The sequence below is a fragment of the Nannobrachium achirus genome, assembly GCF_963921795.1.
Source record: "Nannobrachium achirus genome assembly, chromosome: 12".
NCBI lineage: Eukaryota > Metazoa > Chordata > Actinopteri > Myctophiformes > Myctophidae > Nannobrachium > Nannobrachium achirus.
Window position 1 is genome coordinate 61,330,779 of NC_137832.1, and position 17,228 is coordinate 61,348,006.

The 17,228-nt window shown below is 41.4% G+C and overlaps 1 protein-coding gene across 1 annotated transcript; it reads right to left on the reverse strand.

Annotated features, from left to right (window-relative positions):
- Positions 1 to 6,404: 6,404 nt before the first annotated feature.
- Positions 6,405 to 14,594, reverse strand: LOC308295772 (barH-like 1 homeobox protein; the record flags this gene model as incomplete). The annotated part of the gene is made up of 3 exons (XM_080738819.1): positions 6,405 to 6,693; positions 10,383 to 10,584; positions 14,129 to 14,594. The coding sequence occupies 3 exons, from the start codon at positions 14,592 to 14,594 to the stop codon at positions 6,405 to 6,407; spliced, it is 957 nt and encodes a 318-aa protein (XP_080594945.1).
- Between the last annotated feature and the right edge of the window lie 2,634 nt (positions 14,595 to 17,228).

Consider the following 17,228-nt stretch of genomic DNA (forward strand, 5'->3'; position numbering starts at 1 on the left):
TGACTTGAGGGGATTTTCAAATTGATATATCTTTACAAGATGATATTATCTTCAGTATCTATCTCATACTATTGATGTTGAGTTATTTGGTCATAAACTTTGTGATTGTCCATCCCAGAATAAGAATAGAAGAAAAACAGGACATTTCAGCAAGAAAATATTTCATAAGTAAACATGATGAGTAATAACGATAAGCTGTTTGTTTCACAAGGCTCAGAGATTTTTATCCAGCTTTTACCATTAGCACTTACAGTACTAACAATTTAGTGTTTATTCATAATACATGCTCTACTCCAAAAAGGCGAGAAGTCATAAATATTGCACACCCTTTGGCAAAACAGCATCAAGTACTCTTCAAGTGTACAGGGTTCCCACAGTCATGAAATTCCTGGAAATATTTTGAAATTAGAAAAATATTTTTCCAGTACTGGAAAAGTTTTGGAATTTATCAAGAGTCCTGGAAGGTCCTGGAAAAAATAGCTATGCATTGTCTTTGGTTATTGATTTTGTTAATAACTCTGAAATGACAAATTTAACATCGGCCAAATTGTCAAATATATAGAGGCAGAAATTGTGAAAATAATCTGCTATTTTCACAATAGAACTGTGTTATGCAAAATTACTCAACTCTTAATGCTTGTCGAGTCGTCGGGGTGCCGGGTCCCCAGTTAAAACATGATTATTTTGGGGGTCACGGCCTGAAAAGGTTGAGAACCACTGGCATACACTGCCTGTCTTTGGGCATTGCGAGTAGGAGTAAGCGACTTGTTATTGAGCTGAATTATTGTTATATAGTCCTGGAAATTGGGTTAAATATTCTGGAAAGGTTTTGGAAATTAATTGGTAAAAATGTGTGGGAACCCTGTATCCAGCTTTTACCATTGGCACTTACTAACAATTTAGTGTTTATTCATAATACATGCTCTACTCCAGAAAGGCGAGAAGTCATAAATATTGCACACCCTTTGGCAAAACAGCATCAAGTACTCTTCAGGTGTAACCCCTCTGGCTGCTGGCCATTGAAGACAAATAGCTTGGCTTGATACTAACATCATCCTGAGGTTGGGGACGATAACATTTGGGATGAACAGAAACCCTGCAGTGAGTGAGTGAACTTGGAAAATGTCAACTGAGCCGACTGTCAATGTGTATATCAGGGGTTCCCAAACTTTCTTGTCTCAAAGGCACCCCATAAATATTTTTTTAATCCGATTTACACTCCCAGCACCTTATATTCATAGCATATCGTCGTTGTCGGGTGGAAACCTTGTATATCCAAAGCCGTTCGTTTTGTATTTATCATCTATAAAAAGTAGTAAACTAGTGAAAACAGCCGATCTACAAGCACACAACGCCTCGCGATGATCGTTTTGTGCGACAGAGGTTTCTGCCTGACAGTGACGATATTTTAGTGATGTTGCGAGGAAAACTTTGAGATAATAGCCATTTTGGTTTATAATTATACTAAATATTTTTTTCAAGTGTCCAAATAAATTCCAAATATTATCAAATGATCTCGCGGCAACCCTGGACTGCCGTCGTGGCACCCCAGGGTGCCCCGTCACCCACTTTGAAAACCCTTGGTGTATATCACTGTCACTGGCAAACAGTGCATATTGTCTGACCAGGGAATTTGGGGTGGCCATAGCTGAATGGTTGGTGAGCCTGCCTCGGACTATGGAGGCCCTCCTCGGTACAATTCCAGCTCACATCAATTTATCTGCCCCCCCCCCCCCCCCTCCACACTCTGTCGAATTTCCTACAGGATCTTTAATATTGCTCTTTTTAGAATAATTTACATTCCATGTTTGGGTTGAAAATCTGCAAAAAATCTAGATATACGGTAGATATTCTATGACAACACAGAGGCTCTGAGATGGATATCCCCAGTGACAACTACTAAGAGGAAAACGTCCCCTTGAAGTTCCCTGCATGCGCATCTACCACACTGGTGTGCTGATTGAAGATATCGTCTACATCTGGGGGGGGGATGGAAGAGGATGGAGAGTTTTGCAACAACGTGCATTTGATGTCCCAATTCTGAGGTTTCTGGGACGGTTCCAGAGGTGAGGTGTGGCCACTCAGCCTTTGTCTTGGGGAAGGTCGTGTCTTGGGGAAGCCTTTGTCTTGGGGAAGGTCGTGACGTGTACGTATGTCTATAGAGGAGATCACCGGCTGACTGCATACACTAATGACATCTACAAGTTGGACACCACCACAATGGTCTCTGGTTTAAACCCATTTAGGCCTAGAATTATTGAATGCTTTAACCTGTGAAAAATAGCAGATATACAAGCTCACATCGCGGCACCGAGTGCCGCGCTGCGAGCTTGTAGATCTGCTATTTTTGAAAAAGTCGTGAAAATGTACGTGCAAATCTTTGAATATATGTATTTTCAAAGCGAACGCTTGAAACTCAAATTTTGCTTCTGGGGGGTCCCTGGAACTAAATATTTTGAGATGGGTGTCCGTGGCCAAATAAATATAATTTTGGGGGTCCTTCACATGAAAAGGTTTGAGAACCGCTGACACAGTAGTCTCTCAAGAACAGACTAACTGAGCTCCAGTTGAAGTGAAAAGGACCTTTTCTTTGACGATGGCTAGCCAGATTGCTGACATAGAAACATAGGTTTTTCAAAAAACCTTAGAAGGATTCAAAAGACACTTATAGCATTTAAAAGCATAAAATAATGATACACAATAATGTGTACCCGTTCTGAATTAACACCAGAGGTACTCCATCACCTGATTCATCATGGCGCTCTGTCTCCATCGTTTGGTGAAGATGGGGACCAGGAGGCTACAACACATCAGAGACCAAATGCTGGCTGAACATTCCTTCTGAACGGCTTCTTCCAGATGAACGCGCCACTCATGCAGCCTTGCCTACAATGGAGACTTGTACGTAGTTGGTGGTGAGGACTGGGCGATGATGAGACATGAGAATGACAATGACAGGTGGGCCGTAAATGATCTGTGGAAATTCATTCCAGAGTCCTTTTCCTAGAAGGAGGTTAAGACTAATTTTGGATGAGTGAGGGCTGCTGTTGCACGGTGGGAGATTGTGTCCTCCTATTTGGTGGATTTAAAGGATCAGACACCCAATGATCATCTGGTACGTCTGGCAGCCATGGCTGACGATGACATCAGGTGGCAAGTGGCAGCCATAGCTGATGGAGAATCGGTGAAGAAAATGTATAATATAAATACCGGTACATACAGCTGATGAAATAAAAATCACACCCGTGTGAACTGAGCGGTGGTTCCCCCCCCCCCCCCCTCCCGTGTGTGTGTGTGTGTGTGTGTGTGTGTGTGTGTGTGTGTGTGTGTGTGTGTGTGTGTGTGTGTGTGTGTGTGTGTGTGTGTGTGTGTGTGTGTGTGTGTGTGTGTGTGTGTGTGTGTGTGTGTGTGTGTGTGTGTGTGTGTGTGGGGGGCCTGGACAACAGCGCCCCTCCCTTAACATGTGTGGTCAGAAAAGGTACTACACAGGCTTGAGGCTACATACAGACCCACCCACATACAAACAAACTAACATACCTACACACACGGCCACGCTATGGAGACGGTGTGACCACCGCTCAAAAAGGTGAGTGCTCTCTCCATACTTTGAATTGATGCAACATTATGATTACTAATGTCTAAATCTAATGTGCCTATTCTTAAAATAAATATGTAATTCAATTATTTATTTCCCAGTCTGTTTCTCATCACATTTCTAAACCTTTCATGCAGAAATTCTTTACAATCAGTTCTAGTTGTTGAGAAAAGAGGATGGTTTGACAACTGATGTCCTCAGCTCAACCACCCCCTTCTCTCCTTTACCCCGCCCTTCTCCCCCCTCTCCTCTCCTCCACTTAAGGAGAGAGATGGATAGTGAGCATTTGCTCATTCTAATGTATAATCTCTCCTTTTAACTGTGTTAATATTTTATGTGATAAATAAATAATGTTTCATATTTTATCATCTGATCTTTTGGTAAATCTATGGTCGACAATTAAATGTTCCACCGTTGTCCACAGTTTTATTATGTCTACCATTTTTTATGGACAAAATGTCCACACATAGACTGACATTGTACATAAAGGGAGGGTTTGTGTTTTCTTTACATGACATGAATAGAATCATGGAATAGTAATCTCCCTCTGGTTGCACTGATGTCTTTATATTGTTCTGTATACTGTCTGTCTGTCTGTCTGTCTGTCTGTCTGTCTGTCTGTCCGTCTCTCTCTGTCCCAGTGTTGATTTCGTCGACAGCGTTTTTTTTTTCACTGCCGAAAACAATAAAAACTAAGATGTGATGACTAAAACTAAGACTAAATATATTGACAATTTCGTCAACAAAAAAACTAGACTAAAACGTTAAAGGGAGAGACTATAGTGGAGAAGAGAGTCATTTTATTTTTGGTTGCTTTCAGGTGTTGCCTGCTGCAAATAGCAGATCTACAAGCTCGCAGCGCGACGCGTTGTGAGCTTGTAGATCTGCTATCTGCAACCAGTGTAAAATCAGTCATTACGATGCCATCAAGGCCTGACAAAATAGATTTCACTTGACTAAATCAACCGTAGATTTAGCCGCCTAAAATCTTATTATATTTAGTCGACTAAAATTAGACTAAAACTAATACTTTTCAGGTGACTAAATTATGACTAAAACGAAATGACATTTTATTCAAAAGACTACGACTAAAACTAAATCTAAATTTGCTGTCAAAAACAACACTGCTCTGTCCTTCTGTCAGTCTCTCAGCTGTCTCTTCTTTACATCCTCTCACTGTCCGCCCTACTGTCTCCAGAACCCTAGATCCTCATAAGAAAGGAATCGCTAACCGTGAATAATTTTCATGAAATATGCAAGCTAATCACAACAGGCCACAAATGAAACAATGAATGACTGATATGCCCTATAGTGTTTCCCAAGCTGGGGTCAAGCCCCCCTCTGGGGATGCTAGAAAATCACAGAGGCCTTGTCTTTTTCCATGTAGTCAAAAGTGTGAACATGTTGAACAAAAATCATAACGCATTTGACTGATCAACTCCTTTCTTTCTTCCCAGTTTGAATGCACCTGTCCTGCATGGCAGTCCATTCAGGTTGGTCATTCATGATATTTCTATTCTAGCTAATAGTCTATAGTTTGTCAGTCCTAAAATAACAATAAAATAAAAGATAATATTTGGTATACATGACACCATGACTTGTTTTTTTAATAGCAAATTCTCACATTCTGATAACAATATACAGTCTGCACCCGTGTGTGTGTGTACACACACACACACACACACACACACACACACACACACACACACACACACACACAGCATAGGCCTTGCTTTTAGTCTATATCATTTGATTTGGCTTGATTGGCAGGTGTCACGGTGGTAATTCAGAACAATATGGCTTCTCTCCTCCGTGGATGGAGATGCATGACTCCTTTTAAAGTCAACTTATCTCCTCACTTTTACACAGAAAGACCAAGTCTACCAATAGAATCATGCTCTGTTTCAACATCATTACAACAGCGAGGAGGAGTACAATATCAGACAGCAGAGTACCTGATAACATCATGAATAAATACAATTGAGCTGACTTGACAAGATGCAGCTCTTGTGGCGTTTTCAAATTCTACACAATGATCTTTAGCATTTTAACAAAACAAACGGCCATGGACTTTAACGAGGTAGACGAGGCAAACTTCAGCTGTACTAAAACTGTTTGTACTAAAATGAAAACCTGAAACTAAAGATTCTTCCACGGTTCAAACATACAGAACTACAGGCTGTGTGGTTAAGTACTAAATATCTCACTGTTTTATTCAGTTAAATATAGGATCTACTCACAGACCTTCTATGGAGCTGTGTGGTGCTGTCTATGTAAGAACAAAGGAACTGTAACTCATGTTACATTGAAACATATCAACACACACAATTTCTGAAATATACCCCAAAACGTCAGATGATGTAACTCAAAAGGGGCTCCCCCTAGATTTACTACAGGGGGGGCAACCAAATCTTAAAATAGCAGACGCCTGCAAGGCGTTGTACTTGTGAACTTGTAGATCAGCTATTTTCGGCAAAGTGGTTTGGGAAAAAGGAGCTTACACAAACACTGATAGTCAGTGAGGCTATCTGAAATCTATGACATTTTTTAATCTGCAGCACAATTTTATACAAGATGTGGTGTGGAGTCCCTGCTTCACCTCTCTCTCTCAGCTAACAGGTCCTTGGCCTGAAAAAACATTCAAGACCCCTGCCTTAAGACCATGTAAACATTGTGTTTAGGCTCTTTCTAGACAGATTGGTGTATCACTTGGACGTAAAGTGTTGAACTGTCTGTTCATGTCCCCCCCAAAAAAATCACTTGTCTTTTCAAGTACTAATTATTCTTCTGTTAACTAACGTCCGTTTGTTCATTTCCCGGGTCCAGGATGGACCTCCCAGGGTATCGAACCCATCCCGCCGGTCTCATTGTGGACCAGTACCCGAGGAATCAGGGGCCTCTGGGCGGGCTGTGTAGCCGCCGGATGGCCCTGGTAAAGGTAAAGTCCCGAGGCTGACGGGTCCACGCCGGCGGGGAAAGCAGAAGGGTGGTGAGGGTAGAAGTACTGCTGCGATGTGAACATCCTCTGTAAGGCAGAGTAACTCCCTGCCTCCGCTAGCAGCTCCAGACCCACCGCCGTCTGACGCTTCCATTTGGTCCTGGCATGTTGAGACAATAAATATACAGTGTGTTAAAAATAAAAATGGGACCCAGTTATTAGTACCTAATTGCCAAATAGTTTATAAATGACCATACCAGTTTGTTTGTTATTAGTGCATTGAATTTCCAAAGCACATTATGGTTTCTTTCATTTCAGTAGGAAAATCAAATTTGCTGAGATTTGAAATCGCTACATTTTATAGCGCAGTTATTTATTCATGTTTTGCCTTAAAGCGCTTTAGCATTCAGTACGACAACAGCGATGATAATAAAATAGACATAATAATAAACGGCCACGCACAACAGTTGTGCTCCTTCTAACCTTCAGGACAAAATATACGTTGAGTGAAACCTATAAAAAACGTGTTGTGTTTATAATATGTTCAAGGCTAAAAGCTTTTCATTTGTTTATGGAGCACCCGGCAGCTGACCACATTAAATTATTGATCATTATGATAGGGGTTAAATTATTGATCATTAGAGAGTCGGTTGTGTAATTACAGCACGCGCCGTGAATTATTGATCACCGCACCACGTGCTCCATTATTCATGCGTAAATGTCTCGTGCGTAAATTTCTACATTATGATACAAATGGGAGAGATGGAAAGATGGGGTAATGGAGAGGTGGAGCAATGGAGTGAGGGAGACAGAACGGTGGTAGCTCTGGGCAAATATGGACAAAATCAAACGAAGTATTGTGACATCTTTTGACAAAATTCCTCGATATCGATATTGAGATGATAATATATTGCAGGGCAGGAATTTCAGAGAGGCCATGAAGGCCATGGCCGCGGTTGGCCCTCAGTTTGGCCTTCTGCCCCTCAGAAAATCATATGCCCTGAGGCTACAGTGCAGGGGTCATCACCATGGTCTTGGCTTGTGGCAGACATTTTTGTCGACATTCCATTTTTTCCACGGGCATATAAAATGAGTGGACATTAATTTGACCAGAAACATATAAAGAAATAGCTCTGAATGATCATAACAGGTCTGTAACTCTGAGAGTTATGGGGATCCTTGCAAATCAAATGTTGAGAACCACTAGTGCTATTAGTGGTCTCATAATGTGCCATATTAGTGTCATAGTAAATCAGTGTCATATATTGTATATTCGGAGGAAAACATGGTGACAAAATAAGAACATTATAGTGGTTCTTAAAACTGAGAATCTAAAAGTTGCCACAGACAAGACCAAGTCTATTGATGACCCCTGCCACAGTGGCCTTGATGCCCCGCTCGCACTACCCCAGACAATTGTACCATTTTCTCCTCTACACGTTCTTGTTAAGGTTTTCATCAATATCAAGCCCATATCTAACAGGACTCCATATGGGAATGCTCATATATGGAGGAAGACAGCCCATATGTGGCTGATTCAGACAGGGATCTCCATGTATGGGCATAAAAGGGATGTACTATATACAGTACATGGATCTCCATATATGGGTACCAGGGGTCTCCATGCGTAACTGGTCCGATATATACATCACTGGCCAGATGGCCAAGCATGTTGCCCTGAGGCGACAAAACTAGTGTTTTGTGTTCTGTGGGTTGTGTGTGTGTGTTTGTCCTATCTGGCTCTGTCTGTCTGTCTGTCTGTCTGTCTGTCTGTCTGTCTGTCTGTCTGTCTGTCTGTCTGTCTGTCTGTCTGTCTGTCCGTCCATGTAATAACTACTACAAATACCAAACTTATTAACCTATATGACTCCAATTTGAGCAAGATTTCAGGCCCAATCAGAACCCCATTTATTTCCATTATAAACTTAAAGTTAAATAGCATAAAACATATTATGTGAAAGACATCTAATGAGGTATACTTCTGTGACCTTTACTGGCAACAATGTACACAAGACATTTGGTGCTGATTGGTCCAGTGGTTGTGAGATTATCTGTTTGGACACAGAGACACACAGACCTCTTATAGATGGATAGACTCCTGCAGAGTCACAGCATAAACATGTGTTAATATTCTTCTGCCACAAAGTTTCAATCTTCATATTCAAATATAATCTCTGCAGGATTATAAACGTGTTGTACGACTGTCCGCGTATCATCTGTGTGTGCTATAAACGTTCAAACTGATCAGCACCACATTTCTTGTGCACAATGGCAGTAGGCCGCCGAATGGCCTCCAATACTTTTATTTTCACATACTGTATGTTTTATATTTATTGAAATAGTTAAAATTGATCAAAATGGGAGACAATGGGGCTCTGATCGGGGTGAAACCTTGTCCAAACTTGCCCATAGATCCGTGAAGTCCAAAATCCACGCTGAAGCCATGCCGTTCCCATATGGATCATGAGATTCACATGATTAGATTTTTAATAAAGGATCTGTCTTAATACAAAAATAAAAATAGAAATGTGTACTTTCATTTTTTTAATCTAAAACCAAACATCCTTGTAACATAAACATAAAATGTACTCTGAGACTGTAAATATGGATATTATATCATTTTATTATATACTGTATAAGTAAGAGCTATTTTTGGACGGAGAGCGAGACCAAGACTTATTGATTGATTGATAGAAGGGCTGGACAATGAACTTGATATATAGGGTTAGGGTTAGGGTTTTATATCAGATACCAATGAATGGTTGTAGATCTGCTATTTCCATTTTACTTAGATTTTTTATAATCGTTCATTAATCATAAACGAGGCAAACGTTTTAAATACTCATGATATTGATTAGAAGTCATATCAACCCCATCCTTATTGTGGGGCAGAAACTCTCATCTCCGTATTTTAACCAAGCCTTTTAAAACTGGGAAGCATCTGTGTCACATTACATTTTAACCATTCTAAACCATTATTTTATATACTTTGGCTATTAAAAAATAGCAGATAGGCCTATACAAGCTTGCAGATTTGCAATTTTCTTTTAATCAGGAACATCTGCACAAAATATTTTAAAGCAAACATTTGTAACTCAAATCTTTGCTTTTGGTGGGTCCCTGGCACTAAATATTTTGAAATGGGCGTCTGCGGCCAAATACATATAATTCTCTTTGAATTAAAAAAGTTTGATCACCACTGACACATAGCAACATGTTGTTCAGAAAACTTCTAGGATTCAGAAGACATTTACGTATAGCAGGGGTTCCCAAACTTTTTTGTCTCAGGGCACCCCATAAATATACTTTTTTAATCCGAGGCACCCCTACATTATAATTTTCACTCCCAGCACCTTATATTTATAGCATATCGTCGGGTAGAACCTTGTATGTCCAAAACCGTTTTGTATTTATCATCTATAAAATGTTCTAAACTAGTGAAAACAGCAGATCTACAAGTACACAACGCCTCGCATCGCGAGGCGTTGTGTGCTTGTAGATCGGCCACGGTTTTGTGAGACAGTCTTCTAGCCTATGATGAAGCAGGGCAAAAAACGTACACATTTAAAACTTGGAGATACGAGGTTTCTGCCCGACAGTGACGATATTTTAGTGATTATGTTGCGAGGAAAACGTTGATATAACAGCCATTTTGGTTAGACTTAGAACTGACTTTGTACTTCAAGTTTAAAGATACTAAATATTTTTTCAAGTGTCCAAATAAATTCCAAATATTATCAAATTATGTCGCGGCACCCCTGGACTGCCGTCACGGCACCCCAGGGTGCCCCGTCACCCACTTTGAAAACCCCTGACGTATAGAATGGGTTCAGTGAGGAGTTGGTTCACCTGCGGTTCTGGTACCAGGTCTTGACCTGTGTGTCGGTGAGGCTCAGCGACGCCGCCAGCTCCATGCGGTCCTGCACCGAGAGGTACTTCTGCCGCTCAAAGCTCCTCTCCAGCTGAGCCAGCTGGTGGTCCGTGAACGCCGTGCGAGCCTTGCGAGGCTTCTTCATCCTGGAACCCCCCGCGCCCTGATCTTCATCCCTGACTGGAGCACAAAAACACATCACCATCATCGTCGTGGTCATCATCATCATCATCATTATCAGATAAGAAACAGATCCGTTATGTTATGGATGGTCTAGAAGAGTCTAGACCAGGGGTCTTCAACAGGGGTCCGGGACCCCTAGGGGGTCCTTAGAGTTACTACAGGGGGGATGCCAAATCCTTGTGTGATGGGACAATTCTTTTAAATTAACTTGAACCCTCGCATCCTTATTCCAAGGAGAACTTTGGTCAAAAATAGCAGATCAAGCTTTCAACGCCTCGCAGAGAACTTGTAGATTGGCTATTTTCAGCAAATAGGTTTGGTGTAGAGCAGACCAATAGCCTACGTATTGAAAGGTCAAGTTTACAAAATATCGATGATTTAAGCTTGTAGATCTGCTATTTGGGGTTCATGTGTTTTAGATAAGATAATATACAATGACGTCTCTCCTGCTCTGAGGTTTATTAACGCTGTATTATATTTTTGACTTATGAAGCAATAAACGTGCTTCCTATATCTTTTCATTCAGAAGGTCATGGGGTCATTATTAAAGGTTTATATTTCCTATAATAACTGTGTTGTAAAATTGCGTGCGTGTGTGTGTGTGTGTGGTGCATGTGCGCGTGCGTGCTTTGATACCATGACTTGTTAATCTGATTAATTGAGTCATCAGGGACTCGTTAACCAGACAGTTCTGAGATCAAACCAGCATCTACTGATTTATCAAACCAGACAACTTTGTTCAAATCACATGACACTGACAGACAGACAGACAGACAGACAGACAGACAGACAGACAGACAGACAGACAGACAGACAGACAGCCGTTGAAACTAAACCTTTGTCTTCATTAACTTGTCATAAATAAAATAACACAACAATAATGTATCATTTTAATGACATGTTAATTTTTCCATGTTGGTAAATGTTTCCATTTACACCATCGATTCAGACTTAAAGCTGCACTATATGTAACTTTCCACTTCTACCCTGGATTTGAACCAGCTTTTTTTTTTTTTTTTTTGCCATTTGGCTAATAGAGCTGCCTTGCTTGTTCAGGGGATAAATTGACTCTTGACCAGGCATCAAGTCAAAATGTGTGTCAGATCCTGTCTAGGTGAGAAATAACCATGATCTAAATGTTTCAATAGAAGACCAGGGAGACAAAATGCAATCACCCCCAATTGCATATTGTATTAACATATAGGCTAGTCTATGTCTATCATACAGATTGGACACAATTACATTCTATTCATTTAAGTTATTAACAATTTATCTCCTAAAAAATATCCTGTGATATTGAACAGGTATCTCACGTACACATATATATAAATGTAATTTAATTGTGTTTTTTATATTGATGGTTAATTATATTATATATATACATTTTATTTAATGGCATTATATTCATATTAATTGTATTTGATGGCATTATATATAGGCTACATAGATTATGTATTAATGTTATTTAATTACTTCAAGGGGATTTGACACTGATATTGTCTTTGATGATGGTTGATTTCTTTCTAGATCAGGTAGTTGACTGCATGGCCCCTGCATCATTTCATCATTAATAATTAACAAAACATTTTAATTATTGTTAGCACGCCTGCAGTCACCACATCTAACAGATTATTGATCATTAGTGGACTAGTGTGGGGGTGAATGAAAACAAACTTTGTTGCTGAAAATATGTTCTTTTTAGAGTTCAATCAATCAATCAATCAATCAATCCAAAGTAATATATTTATCAATATATAATTGTTTATTGCGACCGTCAGGGAGCAGTTTACTATGAAAACCTCCACCGGCCGTCCGTCCGTCCGTCCGTCCGTCCGTCACACGTCACACGTGACCATCAACAAACGTCACACCTTTGTTGATGTTTAAATCGAAGAGTCTTGGTCAAATACTTCTGTTGGTTTCTGCACTGATCATTTATACAATTCAGCTGTGTTTGCTCGTGTCATCATGATGAGGTCATAAATCAGCCATGCCCAAATATAGATTTTACGGGTTTACATGCTTACTCAGTTATTCGTTATGTGAAAGTCCTATGACGTCTATGATATCTGACATCATCATACATACATTCCCTTTTATGCCCATAAATGGAGATCCCCTCTGTAGAACCAGCCACTGACATCACTGTAATGTCAGGGGAACCAAATCCCTTTTATGCCCATATATGGAGATCCCTGTGATGCCAGGGGAACCAAATCCCTTTTATGCCCATATATGGAGATATGGAGATCCCCGTGTTGCCAGGGTAACCAAATCCATTTTATGCCCATATATGGAGATCCCTGTGATGCCAGGGGAACCAAATCCCTTTTACGCCCATATATGGAGATCCCTTATGTCATCAATATTAAGCCCATATCTGTGAATATCTTTGGGTACCAGATGTCTCCATATATGGTTAAATGGTCCGATATACATCACTGGCCAGAAGACCAAGAAATGGTGCAACCTCGCCCTTTGCTTTTCTCCCTTAGGCATCTTACTGGTAGGTAGTTTAATGAGGAATGCAGTATGGTGGTAGGTAGGTAGTTATGGCCTTTGATGTAAGATTTTCACTTTCTAGGATAACTATATTTGCTATTCCCAGATGATGCCCTTTTAGGGTACCCCTCATGCCCATATATGGAGATCCCCAGGCTTTACTAATTAACATAAGTTTTATGCCCATATATGGAGATCATTGTCCCAATGTCATCAGATATATGGGCATAAATGGACACAGGCAAACTAGATGGGCTGTATGGATATCCAGATGTGTGATGTAAGTGTTTTATTCCAAATGTGGCACCCCACAGACATATTTCCAGAAACAAAATCCCTTTCATGCCCATATATGGAGATTTCTGATGTCATCAATCCCAGGCCCTGTAAAAAACATGGTTGCTATGGTAAACAGTTGGTTGCTAGGGTAAACAGTTGGTTGCTAGGGTAAGAAAACATGGTTGCTATGGTAAACAATTGGTTGCTAGGGTAAACAGTTGGTTGCTAGGGTAAAAAAAACATGGTTGCTGTGGTAAAAAGTTGGTTGCTAGGGTAAACAGTTGGTTGCTAAGGTAAAAAACATGGTTGCTATGGTAAACAGTTGGTTAGTAGGGTAAACCTTCAATGATTTTGACATCTTGTTACTAATCTGTCGGTAGATAATGCCGGTCTTATATAAGGGTCATTTGTGTACGGTGTGATGTCATACTGATGTCAGCAGTGTGACAGGAGACCAACGGTCGCTTATCTCCCGATTAGGGAGTCTTACTGGTTATTATTAATTATTATTGTAGTATGCCTAGTAGTAGGCTTTATCCATTTTGGTGTCCAAAATAAAAATAGGCAAACTTCTAAATCAAATAGCAATTCTCAGTCAATTTACATTTAGGCTACATTTAGGGCCCTATCTCATTTATTTATTCATTCAGTAATTAATTAGGACAATAAGACTTTTTAATCAGGCATCTTGCAACTGTGATTTAATCATTTACAAACAAATCCAGCATAGAGTCTTTTAAATCAGATCAAAATGAATTACCCCTGGACTCCGCGTCGGATGAGGAGCTGCTGTCATTTCTCTCCATGTAATCCTCCGCCAGTCTGGACCGGTGGTACGGCTCCGCATCCTCGGGTTGTCCCGGGTCACAGTATGACCCTGGACCGCAGGCCTCCAAAGGCCGCCGACAGTCCGCCAAGATGTCCCGGATCAGAAAGGACGGGGCCATGGAGGGGGCCGCCCGGGGGGCCTGCTGCTGCTGCTGGACCAGCCGGAGAACAGCGTCTCTCCGCGGGGAAGAAGGAGGCGACGGTCGCCGCCTTCTCCCCCGCGGAGAGCCGCTGTTCTCCGAGCAGCCGCTGCTGTCTGATGATGATGTGTCCGACCGCGGGCTGAGCTCCGGAGGGGAGGAGGAGCGGTTCTCCCCGGCCGAGTCTCCCCGGGAGAGGAGCGGGCCGGCCGGCCGGCGGGACAGGAGAGTGTCGATACCGAACCGGGAGACCTCCATGGACCGACCAGAGGCAGAGGATGATATACCACTCAGATGTGACGGTCTTTATAAGTTAACATACAGAGTTCCAAAAGTTCAGATGTCCTCCAGAATGCAAATAGTTATTTTGAAACTTCTTACCCGGTTTTGCGTCATGAAAACAACTAAAGACAAACAAACAAACAAACAGGGAATTTTTGTGAAAGTTCCCTAAATAGGTTTTTGTTTCTGAATTCCAAAGAAACTTGTGAAACAAAACGGAAAAGTAGGCAAAACACAACATTTAGAAAAGGGTTATTTTTGCTAATATTAATGTATCCAGGCCGTTTTGGTTTTAATTATTAGCATTATTGTTATTATTAGACCTAGCCTACTATTAATAAAAGCCGCTACTGCATATTATCATGACCTAAATAATAATCCATTGCTCCGGGGAGTCGCGAGCTGTTCTCAGCACCTTGGACAGAGACGGTCTCGCGCAGCTTCTGAGGAAACACCACGTGAAGCGCACGCGCGCGCACACACACACACACACACACACACACACACACACACACACACACACACACACACACACACACACACACACGCGCGCGCGCGCGCGCGCGCACACACACACACACACACACACACACACACACACACACACACACACACACACACACACACACACACATTCACTACTAGATATTTTCAGTATAAATAAGTACAATAATTACTGGCACATTGACTTGTTTGTTTTACACTGTTAATTTAGATTTAGTTAACCTTTCCTCTGTTCTCACAAATTATACTGTAGTCGTGTAAGTCTCTTTCCTGACAATAAACTTTGTATCCATGTTGAAAACATGATTGTCTTTTGGAGCAGCTGTTTGTATCAATATCACCAGCTGGTCAAGCCGAGGAGGACATCTTCTCCACACAAATTTAGATGCATTATTTAAAATGTAAACATAATATCATCTTAACGCTAGTCATTCTGAGAAGATTAATTATAATACAATAATTGTTCATTTTATTATGTTTTTATTTTCGATTGTCTTGTTTCAGCAACAAATATGTGTAGGTCTAATATTTAATGCAAACGAAGCAAATTTAAATTACTAATGTATTGAACTGAGCTCATCTTTCTTACTTCTTTTTATTTTTAATGTTTTTTATCCCACGTTTTTTTGCAACCCATTTTTCTCACCCGGTGACTACCTAACCTGTAGTCCTGGTTTCCGCTCTCTTTCTTACTTCTGAGAATTATTCAGGGCTTACCTCTGATCCCAACTCCGTGACGGACGGACGGACGGACGGGTGGACAGACTGACAAACAGACTGATAGTACTGAAAGAATGTAAAAGTGTTTTTGACTCCAGTTGTACTCAGGTCAGTCTTTATTGAGTTGAGGAGACATGCAGTAGAACGCAGTGAATAAGATACGCTTGGTGCCAACATGTCTATGTGCTGTTTATTCTGTCTAATGAGGCACATTCACACAGTGTGCATGCTATGATGCTGCATCTACAGCAGTCAAAGAACGTTCTGGACTCGTAGGATCCTCTCTCCTCGTGTTGGCTTGTTCCTCTCCGGTGGATCTGAGATGAGCGTCTTTATTCCTGAAGGTGTTCAATGCTGGAGCAACCTGGAGGACAGAGAGGGGGAGAGGGAGGGGGAGAGAGAGAGAGAGAGCATAGCTCAGGGGTAGAGAAACCGTTATTAGAGCACGAAGGGTTCCCAGTTCGAATCCGGTCTCCCCCTGAGTGAATGTCGAAGGGTCCTTGGGCAAGACTCTGAACCCCTAGTTGCTCCCGGTGAGTTGGTTGGTGCCTTGCATGGTTTCCTCCGCCACCGGTGTATGAATGTGTGCGTGAATGGGTGAATGTAATGCACAATCTATGTAAAGCGCTTTGGATAAAAGCGCTATATAAATGCACCATTTACCATTTATGAGGGGAACAAGAACGATACATGATTCTCTCCTGATCAAGTTGTTCTTTCTAGAATTCTGTCTTGTCTGTCTGTCTGTCTGTCTGTCTGCCTGTCTGTCTGTCTGTCTGTCTGTCTGTCTGTCTGTCTGTCTGTCTGTCCAGACAGACGTATCTGTGAACTGATCTGGAAGCTGTTCGGATCTGGGATCCCTTCAAGTTACTATGAAAACCTCCACCGGCTGTCTGTCTGTCCGTCACGTCACGTCACGTCACATCACGTCACGTCACACTTTTGGCCCTACTCTTATCTCCGGCACTGTTGCCCCTATCCATGCCATACTTTACACACACACTCCTTGGCTGGCAAACCAGAATTCTTTTACACTTTTTACTATTGCAGAATAATCTAGATAAGTCTTGAGAGATTATTACTGACAGCTCTGAGAACATACAGTACACATCTGAGACAACAGAGCAGGACAGACAGACAGAGAGACACACACACACAAAGACGGCGATAGATAGAAGAGAGTTGTTGGAGCGAGCAGGAAGTGTGCGCGGCAGCGTGCCGCTGCTGGACTCTGCTCTGTGTTTGTTGTGTTTGAGGACGAAGAGTAACAAGGATGAGAGGGAGAGATGACAAGATAAACAAACACAATGATGAGCACATGAAAGGAGGAGAAGGGGAAGAGGAGAGCATATCCTCCCTGGGATAATGAACTGATAAATGTTTCAT